At 42.0% G+C, this 17,466-nt stretch overlaps 1 protein-coding gene across 1 annotated transcript in view; it reads left to right on the top strand.

The window, feature by feature from the left end:
• LOC311059453 (rho-related GTP-binding protein RhoN-like) overlaps nucleotides 1–16,940 on the top strand; it is a 67,844-nt gene extending 50,904 nt beyond the window's left edge. Inside the window, exons 4-5 of the mRNA XM_084077387.1 lie at nucleotides 7,851–7,985; nucleotides 15,199–16,940. Coding sequence (XP_083933513.1) covers nucleotides 7,851–7,985; nucleotides 15,199–15,447 — 384 coding nt within the window. The 3' untranslated portion in view covers nucleotides 15,448–16,940. The remainder of the gene's footprint in view (nucleotides 1–7,850; nucleotides 7,986–15,198) is intronic.
• Nucleotides 16,941–17,466: the final 526 nt, after the last annotated feature.

Genomic DNA, 17,466 nt, shown 5'->3' with positions numbered 1-17,466 from the left:
GCACTGTCGTAAAGTATATTTAAAAAACAATTGAGGAGGGAGACATTGTATAATGTAAAACAGCTTTGTTTAGGCAAGCGAACACACTCTGTCTTGGCTTAAAATCTTACAGACTACTCGGCCAAGTATTATGTGAGATTTTAAGCCAAGTGTGTGTTTGTTTGCCTAAACGAAAAGTTGTAAAAGTAGCTGTTTGAAGGCATTAAAACTATTCTTTTGCATTATACAATGGTCTCCCTCATTTGTTTTTTTGCATTGGTTCCTCCTTGGGAACCCTAGGACTGTGGCATAATGACGAAGTATAAAAGAGGGCATTCATTTATGAAAAACGAAATATGAACATACACGGTTTCATGCCCGACAGCTACGATATCTTTGCACCATGGCACTGACAGCCACTCTAACGGACAGTGTGGTCCGTCTCCATTTGTCCTCCAAGCACAAAAGGCCCTTTTCTGTCAGACGGCGGTGTCACCGCCGTAGTGGAACTGTGGCGCGTTGTGGTTTTCCGCGCCGTTTAGCATGGAGCCTTGGACCAGCCTGTCTTTCTCTCTCTCTCGCTCTCTCTCTCTCTCTCTCTCTCTCTCTTTCTGTGCCAAACACTGTACCAACTGATGAATGTCAGCGATTAACCCATTAAGACCTTGGAACGCATCTGTCATTTTAGATTTTAACCACTTTAACCATTATCTTATACTTTGGCTATTCAAAAATGGTCAATATACGCTCATACGCTCAAGCTCATAGCGCGGCACTGAGTAGCACGCTATGAGCTTGTAGATCTGGATTTTTTTTTTATTAAAATTTATAATGTGCAAATCTTTTTGTAATTTGACATTTGTAATTAAAATCTTTGCTTCTGGGGATTCTACAAATGCACAAATTAAATGTACAAGCAAAGATTTCAGTGAAAATGTGTGCTTAAAAATATATATATATATTCAAAGATTTTCACACATTTTCCCTTCTTTTTTTTTGCAGATCTACAAGCTCATAGCGCAGCACTCGGTGCCGCGCTATGAGCTTGTATATCTGCTATTTTTGCCAAAGTATAAAACAATGGTTAAAGTGGTTAACACAGATATGCATTCCCGGTTTTAATGGGTTAAACATGAGTCACAAAGGCCTCACGAGAAGAGCGCTTCATTGTCTGTGAGCTCAGTCCAAGTCCTTCAAGTCAGTACTCATCATCGACCATGCAGTCGACAGGGAGGGAAACGAGCTTCGGCATTTAACGACGGCTCGATTGAGACGGAAAACACAATGCCGAGCGTTTAATAGTCTAAAGAATGGAGAGGAGTTCTTCGATTTGGGATAATTATTGAGATGTATTTTTCACCAGTACATTATTATACAATACTGCATAACGTGCGTGCGTGCGTGCGTGCGTGCGTGCGTGCGTGCGTGCATGTGTGTGTGTGTGTTTGTGTTACTGTACTTGTGAGTACCAAAAGTCCTCACAAGTGTAGTAGAATTGGGGAAATATTGGAATTGGAGTTAAACATGATTTATGTTTAGTGCCAGTGTCATGCACTGAAAAATAGCAGATCTATAAGCTTGTAGATCTGCTATTTTTCTGCTTTAGGCTCACGATTACACAAGTGTAGTAATACAAACCCCTGTGTGCGTGTGCGTGCGTGTGCGCGCGCGCGTGTGTGTGTGTGTGTGTGTGATTGTGTAAGTGCGTGTGTGTGTGTGTGTGTGTGTGTGTGTGTGTGTGTGCGTGCGTGGCCCCTGGCTACCATCATAACAGTGACAGTGGAGGCTCCAGTAGGTACAGGTAAAGGATCTTACGCAGCACCCTGAGGCCAGGGTGCAACGATGGCTCTGCCACACATTACTGCTTTCATAACACACTGCTCCTCCATTCATGAGAAACCCAATACCTCCATGAGAGACAGAGAGAGACAGACAGACAGACAGAGTTTGAGACAGAGTGAGGGAAGGAGGGTGAGAGAGACCGATGGCGTTGGTCTCTGGTGTTGTGCCCACGGGTAAACTGTTAATAAAGTCATAAATCAATCAATGGACAGAGATAAAGAGAAGGGTGGGATACCACCATGAAGCTAGTGAGGAAGTTAACGAAATGATGTCCTAAACCAAAGTGTCCATTATGCCAAGCTGTGTTTACGCGAGGAGAGGATCCGTGCTAGTGGGAGCAGTACCATAGACGTAGATGATGCTATAATATAGGTTCTTGGTTTACCTACAGTATGATCCTAGACTACTGAGGCACTACAGTGTCTCTCTGCATTTTATGCATGTGTTTACCTTGCTTTCTGTAAGTCGCTCTGGATAAAGAGCGTCTGCCAAATGCCTAAATTGTAGATCTTCAGAATATGGCTGCAGCAGGTACTGTTGTTCAGACTCTATTCTGAATATTTTTATGTAGTCCACTATACAGCACTTGTTTTGTGGATTTCTTAAAGACAGTGAATTTTCTAAGAGTGAGCTATTTTTGAGAATGTTGAATTGTTTCTTGGATTATCATTATTATATTTAATCTTTGAAAATAATCACATGCTCAAAAGTGACAGAAAGTTGAAGCGTAGAATGGCTATTTACTCTATCTTTGAATGCTATACCATTATACACATAACCCACTTGATAGTGTTAAGTTGTCACTGTATCAATTTAATTGATTATAACATTTTGTTTTGCATCAATTCGTTGATATACTGTATAAGAAATAAAGAAAACCTGCTTCTTGATTATTCGATTAACCTACAGTACGTGAGCAAGATTAAGTCTGTTATTGGTTCTAAATAACTGATATTTTTTGGTTAATTGGCCAGCCCTAGGCTGACATTGTGGGTGGCGGATTAGCAGATAAAAGAGACGCTCAGAGAGTCTGACATGACACATTTTAAAGGAAAGATCAGACTGTGAAGTGAAGAAAGTGCAAAGTGAAGTGCTGTGGAGTTATTTGTTGTGAGTGAGTGGGTGGGGGTGTGTGTGTGTGTGTGTGTGTGTGTGTGTGTGTGTGTGTGTGTGTGTGTGTGTGTGTGTGGGGGGGGGGGGGGGGGGGGGGGGGGGGGGGTATAGCTTAACAGATGTTGAGGAGAAGAATCTAGTTCACAGGTCATAGCATATGAAAACAGATGCTAGCAAATATAAATAGATGTTTGCGTATCATGAAAGGCAAACATAATAACTAACTAATTAGTAGACATTACACTTGTAGTATTACCCTTACAGGCGTAGAATGAGAATTAGAATCATCTTTATTATCACATCACAGGTTTATAGGTGTAAGAAGTGGGTGAAATATTGTTTTCTTCGTTCTATCATTTGTGGTATTCTGTGAGAAGAGAGAGGATAGAGGTTGAGAGAGAGCAGAAAAGAAAAGAGAGAGAAATGCGGGATAGAAACAGGCTAAATAAACAAATAAAGATATACTATATACAGCGAATGTGATGGCAGGTATATGATGTTTAGAACATTAACATACTATACAGGCGTGTACATGTTCTTTTAGAAGTTAGGGTCATTAACCACTTTAAACCTGGCGTCCCTATTTTGGGCATGTTTAATATTATAAGCCAAAAATGACAAAGATTATCCAAAATGTTTTTTTTAAATGACAATTTACAGCAAAAATGGCAGATCTATAAGCTCACAACGTGTCGCATCACGGAGCGCTGTGAGCTTGTAGATATGCTGTGCCCGCAAGTTAACTCATCGTACGATATAGCACTTAACAACTTGAACCCCAGCAGGGGCATGCCTATTCTGGGGGGGACCGTTCACCGAAAAATAGCAGATCTACAAGCTCACAATGTGTCGCGACTACGTAACGCATTGCTTGTAGATCTGCAATTCTTTTTACTAAGACTAGAGGGTTTAAGTGGGTAAATGGTCCCAAATCGGAGTCGTGAATTCATCCCGTGTGAACGCTGGATTGTGAGTGGCTTTGAGCCTGCCTGGGGGGGGGGGGGTGGGTGTCGGGGGGGGGGGGCTTTTGTATTGTGTGCGTTGAGTCGAGTGACCCACAGATGTGGCGCTGGCATCCCTGGCATCCATTCTCAGAGGCACGCATTCATCACTGTTATCCAGGCATCTCACTCGGGGTCAAAGTTCAAGTTAGTCTCTCAAGTGGACCCCCCCCACCCCATCCGAAGATCTGACACCGTGGGCCTTGAGGAGGGGGGGGTTTTGTCATTGCTGAGAGCGATGGCGCCCGACGACAGAAATGTCTCCATGTTGAAAGGAATGGCCAATGACCATTCTCACCATAATGATGACGTTTGACGCGCAATCAAAGGGGGCCTGGTTTCTTTTGCTCCTCGGAAGGTGAATACCGATTTACCTTGGTCACCAGGGCAACTGGGAGACGTGATTGTGTGTGTGACGCTTTTGACATCTCACTTTATGTTTTATAATGCAGTGGTCCTCAAACGTTTTAATTTAAATGACCCCCAGTTTTGTTGTACGTGATTAGGCCACGGACCCCCCATAGCTCTGAGAGTGTGCAAATGGAACCAAATGGACCCGTATGGGTCCATTTGGTTCCATTTGCACACTCTCAGAGTTATAGATACTAGACCATACCCGGTCGACGCATCCGTGGGGGGACATGATCTGGCAACCCGGGAGGCAGTTCGTCCCATAGTCAGCGGGGCCATCCCACAGCTGGGCAGCCCCGTAACCATGGCGACATTCTTGTACACATAAACGCTATTAAGAAGCTGAGATTTGATGAAATTGAAAAACGGGCTTCACAGTTAAGTTCAGATGGTAATGGTCAATGGCTGTGTGCAAAATCAGAGCAATTGCTCCAGCCACTGAGGAGAACCGGGTAGCTTCACCTCCACTACAAACGCACAGAGGTTACTAGAATTATAGTAGGATGTTAAAGGTCCGTTTGGTCCCTAACTATCAAAACGTTTGTTGGGGACCCCCGTGGAACCCCAAGGACACCTGGGGGACCGCAGACCCCACTTTGTTTTAATGCATCAGTCAATTGTTGTCGCTCGTTTTCGTTCTCCTTGATTGGATTTTTGTCGCTAGCGAGTCGTAATAATTGAGTTACTGTGTGTCACATCTATCAAATTTAATGTGATAGAGTGTCAGGTCCCGTTAGGGACTGTCATAACAACAACTGTAGAAAGATGAGAGACTATTTAAAACAAACCCATCACTTTTGTCTCAATGATTTTTAGCTGACAGGGAAAGTGTTTGAATTATGTTTTCCTACTGTCGCTTTGGGGTATTTACAATGCAAGCTGTGGAAGATACTGATACTGACATTATAATAATAATGCTAATAATAATGATCATCATCATCATCCGTTTTTACGTCTGGAGACTCCCGTCCAGGGCAGGCTTTAGATGCGCCTGCTCAGGAGACTTGGCTCAGATCTGAACCCATTTGATTTGGTGTTAGGAACCTGTTGCGACCGCGTGCCTTTGCTGACGTCGACCCCAGGCAGGGTTCGAACCCACGACCAAAGGCGTGCGCTCTAACCGCTACACTAGGGCAGCCCAATAATAATAATAATAATAATAATATCTCAAATTTATATAGCAATTTATTAAGAACCCAAAGACACTTTACACTTTTAAACACTATATTATTTGTTAACCCGGACCGGGGCATGGTTAACTCTTTTATTGCCAAAAACGGGAATTCCTTTTTTTTTTTTTTATATATACATTTTTTTTGTCTTGTTTTTTTTTTTTTTTTATCTCAAAGGAACTAGGAGATAACGCTATCCAAAAAAATGCTGCTCCATTCACTTCAATGTTAAAAAATAAACAGAGGAAAAATGCAAATTTTTCGTGGCACTGGGACGACACAGTCTGAAATAAGTGTGGCAATGAAAGAGTTAAAAAGGAGCACTTTTCAACCTTATTTTCAGGTCGGTTTGAGTGCGGGTCGGATAGGCGGCAGGTCGGGGGGTGTCCGGTTTTAACCACTTCTAGCCCTCTATACTTAATAAAACGGAGTTGCAACTGTATTTGATGTGGTCATTTACACCTTTACACCAAATAGCTTGTAGATCGGCTATTTTCGGCAAATGTTCCCCACCGGAATAGGAATTCTGGGGTTCTAGTGGTGAAAAAAAACAATAAACAGAGCACCACTAGAAACTAGTAAAACCAAAAATGTACTCCGTTTGCCACTTTGAGGTACGTATCCGCTGTCAGAGTAGTACAGCAGTACCCTTCATTCACGGCCGACACTTTTCATTTTTCTCTGCAGACTTTACACTCCAAACTGCTCTCCCTTGGGGCGTCAACAATACACATGCCAAATGTGAAGGCGATTGGTTGAATGGTTCTTGAGATATTGGAACTATAAGGACAGACATGGTCACATACTCTCAGTTTTGTGAAATCCATAGTAATCATGTTGTTTTTCCCCAAATCAACTTCATGGGACGGAGATGGAAAACATATTTGCCATCGCTTCATAAAGTTACCTTGATAGCCTCTTTTGAGCTGAAGGTCTGCTCTACTGCACTATACGATCCTTAGTGGTCATTTAACTCAGAAAGAGTGTACAAGTGGAACCAAATGGACCCGACCATTTGTACTCTGTTGGGAGTTAAATTACCACTAAAGATTTTACTGTAGTGTGTGCACACATCGTGCACATTACAGTGGGGTTTGTTTGGGTGTTTATGGCCTATCATAAAGGCTGTCTGCTCTGCCTTAGGAGCGTTTAATGAAACACTACATCATCACCGGTAAACACATCACTGTGCCTTATACAGAATATGGTAAAACATAGCGCTGCTGTCGGGCAGAAAGCTTGTATCTCTCTCCATATTTTAACTTTTCATGTTTTTTTTACATAAGTGAATGCCCTACTTCGTCGTGCAAGAGTGTTGCGCCAAAGTAGCAAAAATACTTGAGCGTTGTGAGCTTGTAGATCGGTTATTTTAGCTATTTTTGAAACATTTAAAAAATGTTTAAAAGTGGTTAAGTGTGTCTGTCTGTGGGTTTTATTGAACCAATGAAAAGTATGAAATGAAACGAGCCAATGAAAAGAGCTTTTGACTAAATAATTGATCCATTGGAACTACTTTTTTTCTATTTCCTGAAGAGTAAGTGTTTTGGACATACAAGGTTTCCACCCGACGGCAACGATATCGTCTCTGTCGGGTGGAAACCTCATATGGAGATGAGAGGTTTCTGCCCGACAGCGACAATCATTTTAAGCTTGTACATCTGCTATTTTTTTTTATATTTGAAAAATATTGAAAAATGCTTGAAATATTTGGAATCTTCTCTTGGGGGGTCCCTGGCACAAAACATTTTCAGATGGGGCTCCGTGGCCAAAAAATATAAATTTGGGGGTCCTTTGACATGACATGAAAAAAGTTTGATCGGTGGTTCTCAACCAGTGGTCCGGGGACCACCAGTGGTCCTTGAGGGGGTTCCAGGTGGTCCCCAGCTAAATGATGGAGAGTTGGTAACCAAATGGACCCTTATAGATCTTTAACTCTTAAGAGTGTAAAATGAAACCTTTACGGGTTCATTTGGTTTCATTTTACCATCTCAAGAGTTAAATGATTGCTAAACATCAGCATTACTTAATTTACAAGAAGTCTACACAATTAGAAAACGTGGAAGAATTGTTATTTTGATCAACGTTTGCCTGTTATCTCTCCTATGGTACCAACATCAATACTGCATGGAATTGTGGACAAATCTTATACGCGATAATAAAATATTCAAAGTTTTGGGTTCTGAGAGTCTATACTGTATCTCATCAAACGGTGGTCCGTGGCTCAAATGCCAAATAAATAATGTGGACCTTGACATGAAAAGGGTTGAAAACCAGTGCTTTAGATGATCGTGCGTCTTGTGTACTGATGTTGTGTTGCCATGTTCTCTGACAGTGGCAGGGTGAAACCCAGGAGTTCTGTCCCAACGCCAAGATAGTCCTGGTGGGCTGTAAGCTGGACATGAGGACCGACCTCAACGTACTGAGAGAGCTGTCCAAGCTACGACTCATTCCCGTCACCCACGAACAGGTGAGCAACACACACCACTAACAAAGACAATGCCACTTTAAACCTGCCGTCCACATTTTGGTCATTATAGGCCAAGGTTTTCAAAAATGTAAAAAAAACGATTTCAAACATTTTCGAAAATAGCTGATCTATAAGCTCGGAGCTCCGTAACACGTTGTGAACTTGTAGATCAGCTATTTTCACTGTTTTTGAGTACACAATAATGCTGAAGTGGTTAATCAATTGTTTGATATACGTATATATAAAATAAAAAACACGCTTCTCGATTAATCGAAAAAGTGATTGATAGAATAAATACTAAAAATAAATCGATAGTTGCAGACCTATTGTGGCGTGTGTTTCTGTCTGTGTGTCTGTCAGTGAAGAAAATACCACTTAAACGACCGCAACAAATAGCATAATAGCGATATGCATATGGGCTCTGCTCTATGCTGTGGGGGCTGCTGGGGAAACTGGACAACGGGGGCAATTCTGCAAATTAGACCCCATGGCCCATGGCCAGTCATTTGGGCTCAATATAAGTAGGAAAAAAGGCTATGTTATTTTAACAACTGGGCATATACTGTATGAACATATGTATACAGCAGGTGGGCAATTTAGCGCTTCATTTCGGTACTAATTACCTCGTACAGTAGATGGCAACCTCCTAGAATCTGCAAACTGTGAAGAATTGTCCTGTAGTTGCACCACTCTCAGCAGCTTGCGATTTCCGTGAAATTTCACATGCACATTCTCTCTAGGCCCAGGAAGAAATGCCACCCTTTTCACATTGGCCTATTACAGCGTCACCAGGAGGCCAACGATAACGTACCTGACCTGGTGGAGACCTGTGCTCCGAGGAGCACTTTTTCTAGTTGCACCTCTTTCCCCCTGTGTAACATAAGGCACACAGCATGGAAAATAATATGCCTAAGTTACTGAATGAATCTTATTTATGATAAACTATACGGAACATGCATGACAAATGTTTATTTTGCTATCAGATTTTCAGCTGTTGAACCCTCTGATCTCTGTCAATTGATTAACCAAAATGCAGCTTACTGCTGCTGGTTAGATACTGTACCTCTGTTTGGTGTGGTTTAATTAATTCAGTTTAGTTAAGATTAGGTACTGATAGTAGGGTTAAGTTTAGACCTGTGCTTGGTTTGTAACTAAATATAATTAGTTACTTTTACACCACTGTTGTTCTATAAATCTAATTATTTTGCTGGAAAAAATCTGGCACTGTAGTGAAAACGTGGCTTAAAACGTGGTAATCATTACCTAACCACCCACACACATTACCAGGTATTGTTTAATTTCAAATTGAATTATTCTACTTAAAATGGTTTATTGGGGCTCCTTACAAATTGCATTGTTTGTTTTTAATGTCAATAATTAAAGTAGCTATTCTTCTTAATACATAAAAAAGTGATCTAGTGGCAGTGTCTGAGACAACAGATGCTGACTGAATGCGTGTGAGCGCGCCGCACATGCGCGTCCGCAACTGGTTTCGGCCCACATCAAGTCACCATTTGACCAATTCGGCCCCGACCCCAAAATTAGTTCGACACCCCTGGTTTAATGTATTCAGTTTAGTTAAGATTAGGTACTGATATAGGGTTAAGTTTAGACCTGTGTTTGGTTTGGTTTAATGAATTCAGTGAAGTTAAGGTTAGGTTAGGTACTGTTAGTAACAAGGCGTGGGTTTGGTGATGTTAAGGATCTGTGAAGGGCTTTCAGGGCTTAATAGCATTTCCTCTACAAATGCCATTCCACGGCCCTTTATTTTTTGATTCAGACTGATTTGCTGCTGCAGTGATTTCCATTAGATCTACTAATGGTTTACATGGATATTTGATAAGTATACAGCCTGATAAATGAGAGCATTTTATTTCATTGCCCTCTGTGCATAAAGCAAAACTTGCAGCAAATGACTTCTGAAAACAAGTTAGTTCAGGGTCCTGAACTCCCAAATATGAAAGCACACAGCGCATAAATGTCTCTGTAATAAGACCAGGGACTGCAGGGTGAGAGACAGAACCCGCACAATGTAAAGTGGAATAATTGTTTTGTTGGCATCTCTGAGCAGTGAACAGCTGCGTACATGAATTTTAATGGCCTATTTTCTGTATTGATAAGATTTCTACCTCCATATCGTCTCTGTCGGGCGGAAACCTTGTATGTCCAAAACTTGGACACTTACTTTTCAGGATTAAAATTCAAAAGTAGCAAAAGTAGCAGATCTACAAGCTAACGGATCTGCTACTTTTGATGCTTTTGTGTGACGCTGTAGTATGATCAAAGTACGGCGTTAATTACGGGGAAAAAACACAAAAAGTTAGAATATGGAGATCGGAGGTTTCTGCCCGACAGCAACGATATGGAAAACAGTCCTTGGCGGGCAGCAAATTACAGTATGTTCTTACAGCGCTTTTTAATGGTGTAAACAATCTATCTAGAACGATGTGCTCAGGGGAGCGCAGATCTCCGCCAGGAGGCAGGCTCCTCCATCGCTGTGCCTGTGTGCTGCGTGTGACGACAATGTTTTAGAGGTGTGTGTGTGTGTGTGCGTGTGCGTGTGTGTGTGTGTGCGAAAAGGCACTGGGCAACGGGGGGGAGGGATTGTTAATTGCTAGTGTCAGATACTGTATGTTTGTGCAGGGGCCGACTGGGAACACAAATCAGCCCAAGTACCCCTGACTGCAGCATATGCAGTTCGGGGCGGAGCTTGATTTGAGTTCATATACCCCCCTCTACTGGTGAATGGGTTTACTGTGCAGTAACAATAACCCAGCCCAGACTGTGAAATTGACAATATAAGTTTGAAGAGGCTTAATGGTGACTTATTTCGTGAAATATGGGTAATCTATTAAGTTTGATGAATGCTATAACTTTGTATAATTTAATGCAGCATAATACAGTACGTACAGAGTTCTATCCTGAATGATAATGCTATTTACTTTCCTCGTGTGAATGAACAGACGGCTGTTCAGATGGCTGTTAAAGATAAAGAGCTTCTTGACAGCACGCCATCAAATAAGCTCTGATATGGAAAGTTAGAGAATAGCTTCTTCTATATATACCTACACAGTGTTGTGTTGATTGCAGTTTGTTTACTAGCATGTTGTCTTTCTACGTTGAGAATACAATTTTCAAAATAACTTTCCCATTTAATTCAAATGTAATCACCCTCCACCAAAGAAATTATATTAATGTAAGCAGCTGCAGTGTTTATCTGGAGGTTCAATACAAAATGGCTTTGGTGGAAAGGGAGGCCTGCCTCCATGTGGCAGACCTCTGGCTGGACAGATGGCCTCTCTGTGCTAGGCGCTCTTGATGGACTAATGAGTGATGTTCAAGGGCCTTGGTCACTGGGTGCTTGTGATGGGCGTCTGGGTGCATTTTAAAAGGCCTTTTGGGTGCTCTTTTGCGTTCCACTGGGGTGCTACAGTTTCAGGTGCTTCAGAAACGGTGCTCTGTTGACCATTGTTGCTGTGCAATAGCAACAATTAAGGTAATTCAAGTGTTTTTGCTTTTCTGCAACTCACGCGGCACGCCACACTTGAATTGTGAACTATGAAAGAGAGGAATAACAATACAGTAATTAATTTACAACTAGGACACCAGGTAAACATTAAACCTAGAATTTGTCTAAACAACATGCCAGCTACAGCACAGTAAGTACTGTACATGTTTTATATATGTGTGTGTGTGTGTGTGTGTGTGGTGAAGCAAACAGAATGTCTAACTAAACATGCACAACATATGTACACCAAGTAACCAACATACAACTGCATAGTAAACAAGAATATATCAAAACAAATGTATGTGATATGAGGAATGAGGAGTGCAAGGTGGTGAGGTAGACGTTGAAGACGGCGGTTTATTCTGACCTGAAACATGGTTTTGTGTTTCTGAACATTTCTGAAGGTGGGTGTCGGTCATGTGGGAGAAGTGGTTCCCAAACGTTTTAGCTCGAGACCCAAAAGAGACATTTGGTGTCTGTATGGGACCCAAACTAGTGAAAATAGCCCATCTATCGCGACGTGTTGTGAACTTGGAGCTCTGCTACTTTCATTACTTCTTAAAAGCTTTTTTATTTTATGTATCTTTTGAAATAATAATATATATATTTTTTTTTTATTTAGGAAACGGATACGAAAAAAGGGTTATTTACTCGGGACCCATACAAATGGGTGACCAACAAATGGGTCCCGACCCACTGTTTGGGAACCACGGATGTGGAGTACACTCCCTGAACAGTGGCTGATTTTCCTTTGATTCCCATATAAGTATATATACTTAGGTTCTCTACACAAGCCCCCAATCAGCAGTGCTCTATAATGTCTCTCCACCAATCAGCATCGTCTTTGTTGCACAGCGCACCGTGACAGTGCAGAGAGAATAAAGAAAAAAGTGTGCACTGACCTCTGTGAGCCTCATTCAAAAACCTATCCCCATTATAATCAGATGTGGAAGAAGAAGTACTGAAGAAGTATTGATTTTTCTTTTACCTCAGTAAAAGTGGCAATACCACCATGTGAAAATACAATTAAAAGGCCTTTATTCATAATTTGACTTGAATAAAAAGTACAGTGGCATTAAAAAAAAGTGTTGGCATTAAAATATACTTAAAGTACCAAAGTAAAAAGTAGTCATTTTCTATTTTGACACTTTTTTTTTTTAAATAGCAGATCTACAAGCTCACAGTGCGACCCGTTGTGACCTTGTAGATCGGCTATTTTTGAATAGATAAGTATAAAATAATTTGTATTAACAATCTGAATCTGCAGATCTACAAGCTTGCACATCTGCTATTAAAAAAAAGCAGATGTGTTTTTTTCCATGGCCAAATACATCAATTTGGGGGTCCTTGGCATGAAAAAGTTTGAGAACCACCGAACTTTGATTCTGCCTATGTGGCAGATTCTGCCAATGCTTTTCAATGCGAACGGGAGCGTTTTTTTGGGGGGGGAATCCGCGAATGGCAACAAACCACTCTGTTACCATTGAAAAGTATTGGCAGAATCTGCCGCATAAGCAGAATCAAAGTTCGGTGTGACCGTACCCATACAGGTGTAAAACAGTGGGTGAAATTCTATTTTCCATGTGCACTCCATCATTGTGTTGTATTCCGTGAGAAGAGAGAGGATAGAGGTAGAGTGGAGAGCAAAGGGAAAGGGAGAGAAAATTGGTTAAAAAGAACAGATAAAAAATATATTACATATCATTGCTGTCGGGCAGAAACCTCTTATCTCCATATTCAAACTTTTTGTGTTTTTTCCGTAAATTAACGGCCAACTACTTGATCATACTGCAGCGTCACACAAAAGCATCAGAGCTTGTAGATCTGCCACTTTTGCTATTTTCTATATTTGAATACTGAAAAGTAACAGTTTTGGACATAATGAGGTTTCCATCCGACAGAGACGATATGCATACACATATCGTATGTAAAAGATATGTACTGTACTGTACATGATATTTAGGACGTTAGCATCAAATGCAGGTGTGTACATTGTGCACCGAGTGCCGTGCTATGAGCTTGTAGATCTGCTATTTTCTTTTTAATCAGGATTTTTTTTGGGAGTCCCTGGAACCAAATATTTTGAGATGGGGGTCGGCGGCCAAATACATATCATTTTGGGGGTCCTTGACATGAAGATGTTTGAGCACCACTGATATAGCAACATACGTTTTTCAGAAACCTGCTTTAGAAGACATTTGTAGATGCGTTCCCGGATTGAATGGGTTAAAAACCCATTCAAGCTGGTGGCTTTATTTTCCTTTATATTTTTCTTGCTTGTCTGACGCACACTTGATGACGTCAACAAGCTTGTTGTGCAACAATTAAACGGCGACTGCCTTGTAGCTTTGTGTCGTTTGTAGCTGCCAGTGTGAACGCATGAGCATGAGAGTGCACAATGTGGTCACATTTGTACACTCTCAGAGTTTTACAAAAGGATAAATGAACGCAGAGGATTGTGCGGCCTGTGTAACCTGGCTCAGTAACTGAATTTGGGCCTCTTCTTACTTCCTGCACAGGTGTTACCAATGATACTAATGAAGGCTCTGTTCCATTCTGGTCAGGGTGCTGATATTGTGCATGTCGGCTCACTAGAAACACTCCATTTTGGTTCCCAAATGGCCCCTTATGGTGGGTGTGTAACAAATGTACACTCTCAGAGTTATGGGGGTCCTTGAAAATAAGACAACCACTATGCCACACTAAATGGAACAGAGCCTTAATTAGCATCATTGGTAACACCTGCGAAGGAAGTAAGGAAGGGGCCCAATTCATTCCCAATATGGCTGCTGTGCATAGAGCCTATTAGACCTCGTCGACGTGCTGATGAAAGGCAGAGGAAGCCGATAGCGGTGCTGAAGTTCACCTGACCTCAATGAACGGAATATTTCATATTTTCCACACTAGTTTGCAGAGAAAGGCCTGTGAATATTTTATAGGCGTGCAGGTGAGCTCTGCTTCATTTTTTTTTGCACCAGCTAGCAATTGTGTCTCTTTACATCAAAGGACGTGGACATTATTCATTACCTAGTGGACTAAGAGAATAGTACAGTTATCAATCTTATCTTATGGCATTTCTGATTCATTTGATGCAGATATGTGTACTTGACAGCGGGCAGTTGGGGTTCAATCCCTGGCCGAGACTATACAAATGGTACCCTACCCCTCCCTGCTTCGCACTCAGCATCACGGGTCGAATTGGGGGTCCCTGCGAGATACAAGCGTCATGTCCAGGGAGTGTAATGTACTGTACATCATGTGGCATACTAGCGTCATGTCCAGGGGGGTGTGATTGTACTGTACATCATGGTACAGTAAATAGAGATGTGCTCCTGGCCTGTGGTCCACACTCCACATGGCTCGGGAAGGCTACTTAACTTACTTAATGGATTATGACATTTCACACTGTATATCGTCACTGGTCGGGTGGCAACCTCATAATGTCTAAAACTGTTACTTTTCAGGATTCAAATTGAAAAATAGCAAAAGTAGCAGATCTGCAAGCTCGAAACGCGCCGCGAAATCGAGCTTGCAGATCTGCTACTTTTGATACTTTCGTGTGATGCTGTAGTATGATCAAAATGAAAAACACAAAGTAAAAATATGGAGATAGGCGGTTTCTTCCCGACAGCAACAATAAACTGTACCGTATGTGATCTTTCGGTAGATCGCTAACTTCCCTCTTTCTCTGTCCCATCTTTGTAGGGCACCAACTTGGCGCGGCAGATCGGAGCGGTGGCGTACGCCGAGTGCACCTCCAAGTACTCCGAGAACAGCGTCCGCGACGTGTTCCACGTCACCACCCTGGCCTCCCGCGTCAACCGGCCGCCGCTCAAGCGCACCGGCTCGCGGCGCGGCCTCAAGCGCGTCTCGCAGCAGCCGCCCCGGACTGAGATACTCGAGCACCCGCCCGCCATCCGAAAGGACCGCGCCAAAAGCTGTGTGCTCATGTAGTAGTAGTAGTAGGGGGGGGGGAGGGGTGGGGGGGGGCGCCCAGAGCGAAGCCAGTGACCCAGATGGGAAGGGTGCAGAGACATTGTGTACAATACTACATTCTATTTATTTGGTTGAGTCCTGTCGAATCTTTGCACTGCAAAAAAAAAAAAAAAAAAGAAAACGAAAAGGACAATGTGATTAAAAACAACAGAGAATGCTATGCTATGGAGTTCTTTGGGGGAATTGTTTGTTCGTCATTGACGTTTTGCTTTCATTACTGTTTTTTATTTTGTATTTTTTGTTATTTTCGTGGCCCCGTTTTAACTGGGGCAAAGCCACTGTTTAGGAAATATTTCCTTCGAAGCCCATTAACGTGACTTTAATGGACGAAGTGACCACGGACACGAATGGGCTTGCTAAGCTGATGAAAACGAATGACGGAGAACAAACCGAACGTGGAAGGAAAGGAATGGAGAAGCGGGGGGGGAATATTATTGGAGCACAAAATGTCTGGTTCAAAAGGAAGCAGTTGACCTCTATTATGTTGTTTCCTATCCTGAAATGCCGTTCTCTTCAGCGTTTAAAGCTGCAATCCGTACGTTTTTTTTCTTTCTGAAATAGCAGATCTACAAGATCATTGCACGGCACGAAGTGACGCACTATGAGCTTGTGTATCTGCTATTTTTGAATAGCCAAAGTATAAAATATGGTTAAAGTGGTTAAAATGATTGTGAGGCTATGTTAACACATTTTGCTGGCGACCCCCTGGTACCTCCCTGGTACCCTCAAGGACCCCTGGGGGTCCCCGGACCCCACTTTGAGAACCACTGTTGTAGTGACTTGAGTGCGTATCCGGATTGCAGCTTTAACAGAATTAAAGCACAACAAGAAGCACACGACGTGTTCGGAGTTTATCTGTAGCCTAAATGTCAGGGAAAATTATATTATTGTTCCACTTTATTTAATGACATTTGAAAGGTTTCTAGGCCCGGAGAGATAAAAAAGAAAAGAAAAGAAAAAAAAAAGAATACAAATACTAATAATAATGGGCCACGCCGACACTTAATTTTTCTAAAACCACAAGTGCTTTTAAGATGGAGAATTGAGTAATCGCTCACCACATTAATACTGACGTGTTGTGAAATTAACATTGTTCTGATAAAATGGCTATAGGCTACGTGGAGACGTGCAGTCACAGAAGGAGAAAGAGAGTGACTGTCTAGCTTGATTTATGCTCGGTTGCACATCGGAAATAGCAGACCTCTCAAGCTCACAGGCTTTTTAAGATCTGCTTTTTTCGATGCAGCAATTCAGTATAAATCAGGCCCTGAAGCGAGATCAAACTTTGTCGCACCACCCGACAAATACCTGGCGGAAAAAAATGACATTTTGAACTGAAAGAAGTGTTGACTCAAGTCGGATGGATGTCACAGTTCACAAGGTGACTAAAAGTTTAAAAATGAGCCTTTATGCTGTATGTGTGATGCCGAAATAAAAATAATTTTGCTCTGCTGCCTGGTGGAACGTCTTATTAATATATCTATCACAGTCATCTGGCTGCTATCCCTCATGCTCGGAGAGTTCTCTGGACTTTCAGGGCAAAATCGAATGTTCTTGAGGACACTTTGTCTGAAGAAGATTCCATTTCTGTTTTGGAAGAAAAAAAAAAGGCTTTCCCTGAAGGAGAGACGATGGAACCATTTCTCTTACAAAAAAGGCTGCTGTGAGTTTCCCAACTGGATGGAAAGCCTTTCACCTGTAATGTGTCTGAACAGCATCCCTCCTCTGCCTTCAATGGAACAAATTATACAAGAGAGCTTTTGCTTTTCCCCGTAGTCTTGTCTGTACTTTATTGGATGTTTTATTGAAACACTTTGTGTTCTGAATTGTTAAACGGCCAGTCACTGAACATGCTGTACTACAGTTGTTTTGTCTCACCAGTGTCGAGACACACTGTGGTGAGACAAGCCCAGGTTTGCCTTGGGATTTTGTGACAGCCGCACATAATTATTGCAATATACAGTACTCTATATACAA

The sequence above is a fragment of the Gymnoscopelus microlampas genome (genome assembly GCF_963454915.1).
Source record: "Gymnoscopelus microlampas genome assembly, chromosome: 14".
Classification (NCBI taxonomy): Eukaryota; Metazoa; Chordata; class Actinopteri; order Myctophiformes; family Myctophidae; genus Gymnoscopelus; species Gymnoscopelus microlampas.
This window is presented reverse-complemented; position numbering and strand designations above follow the sequence as displayed.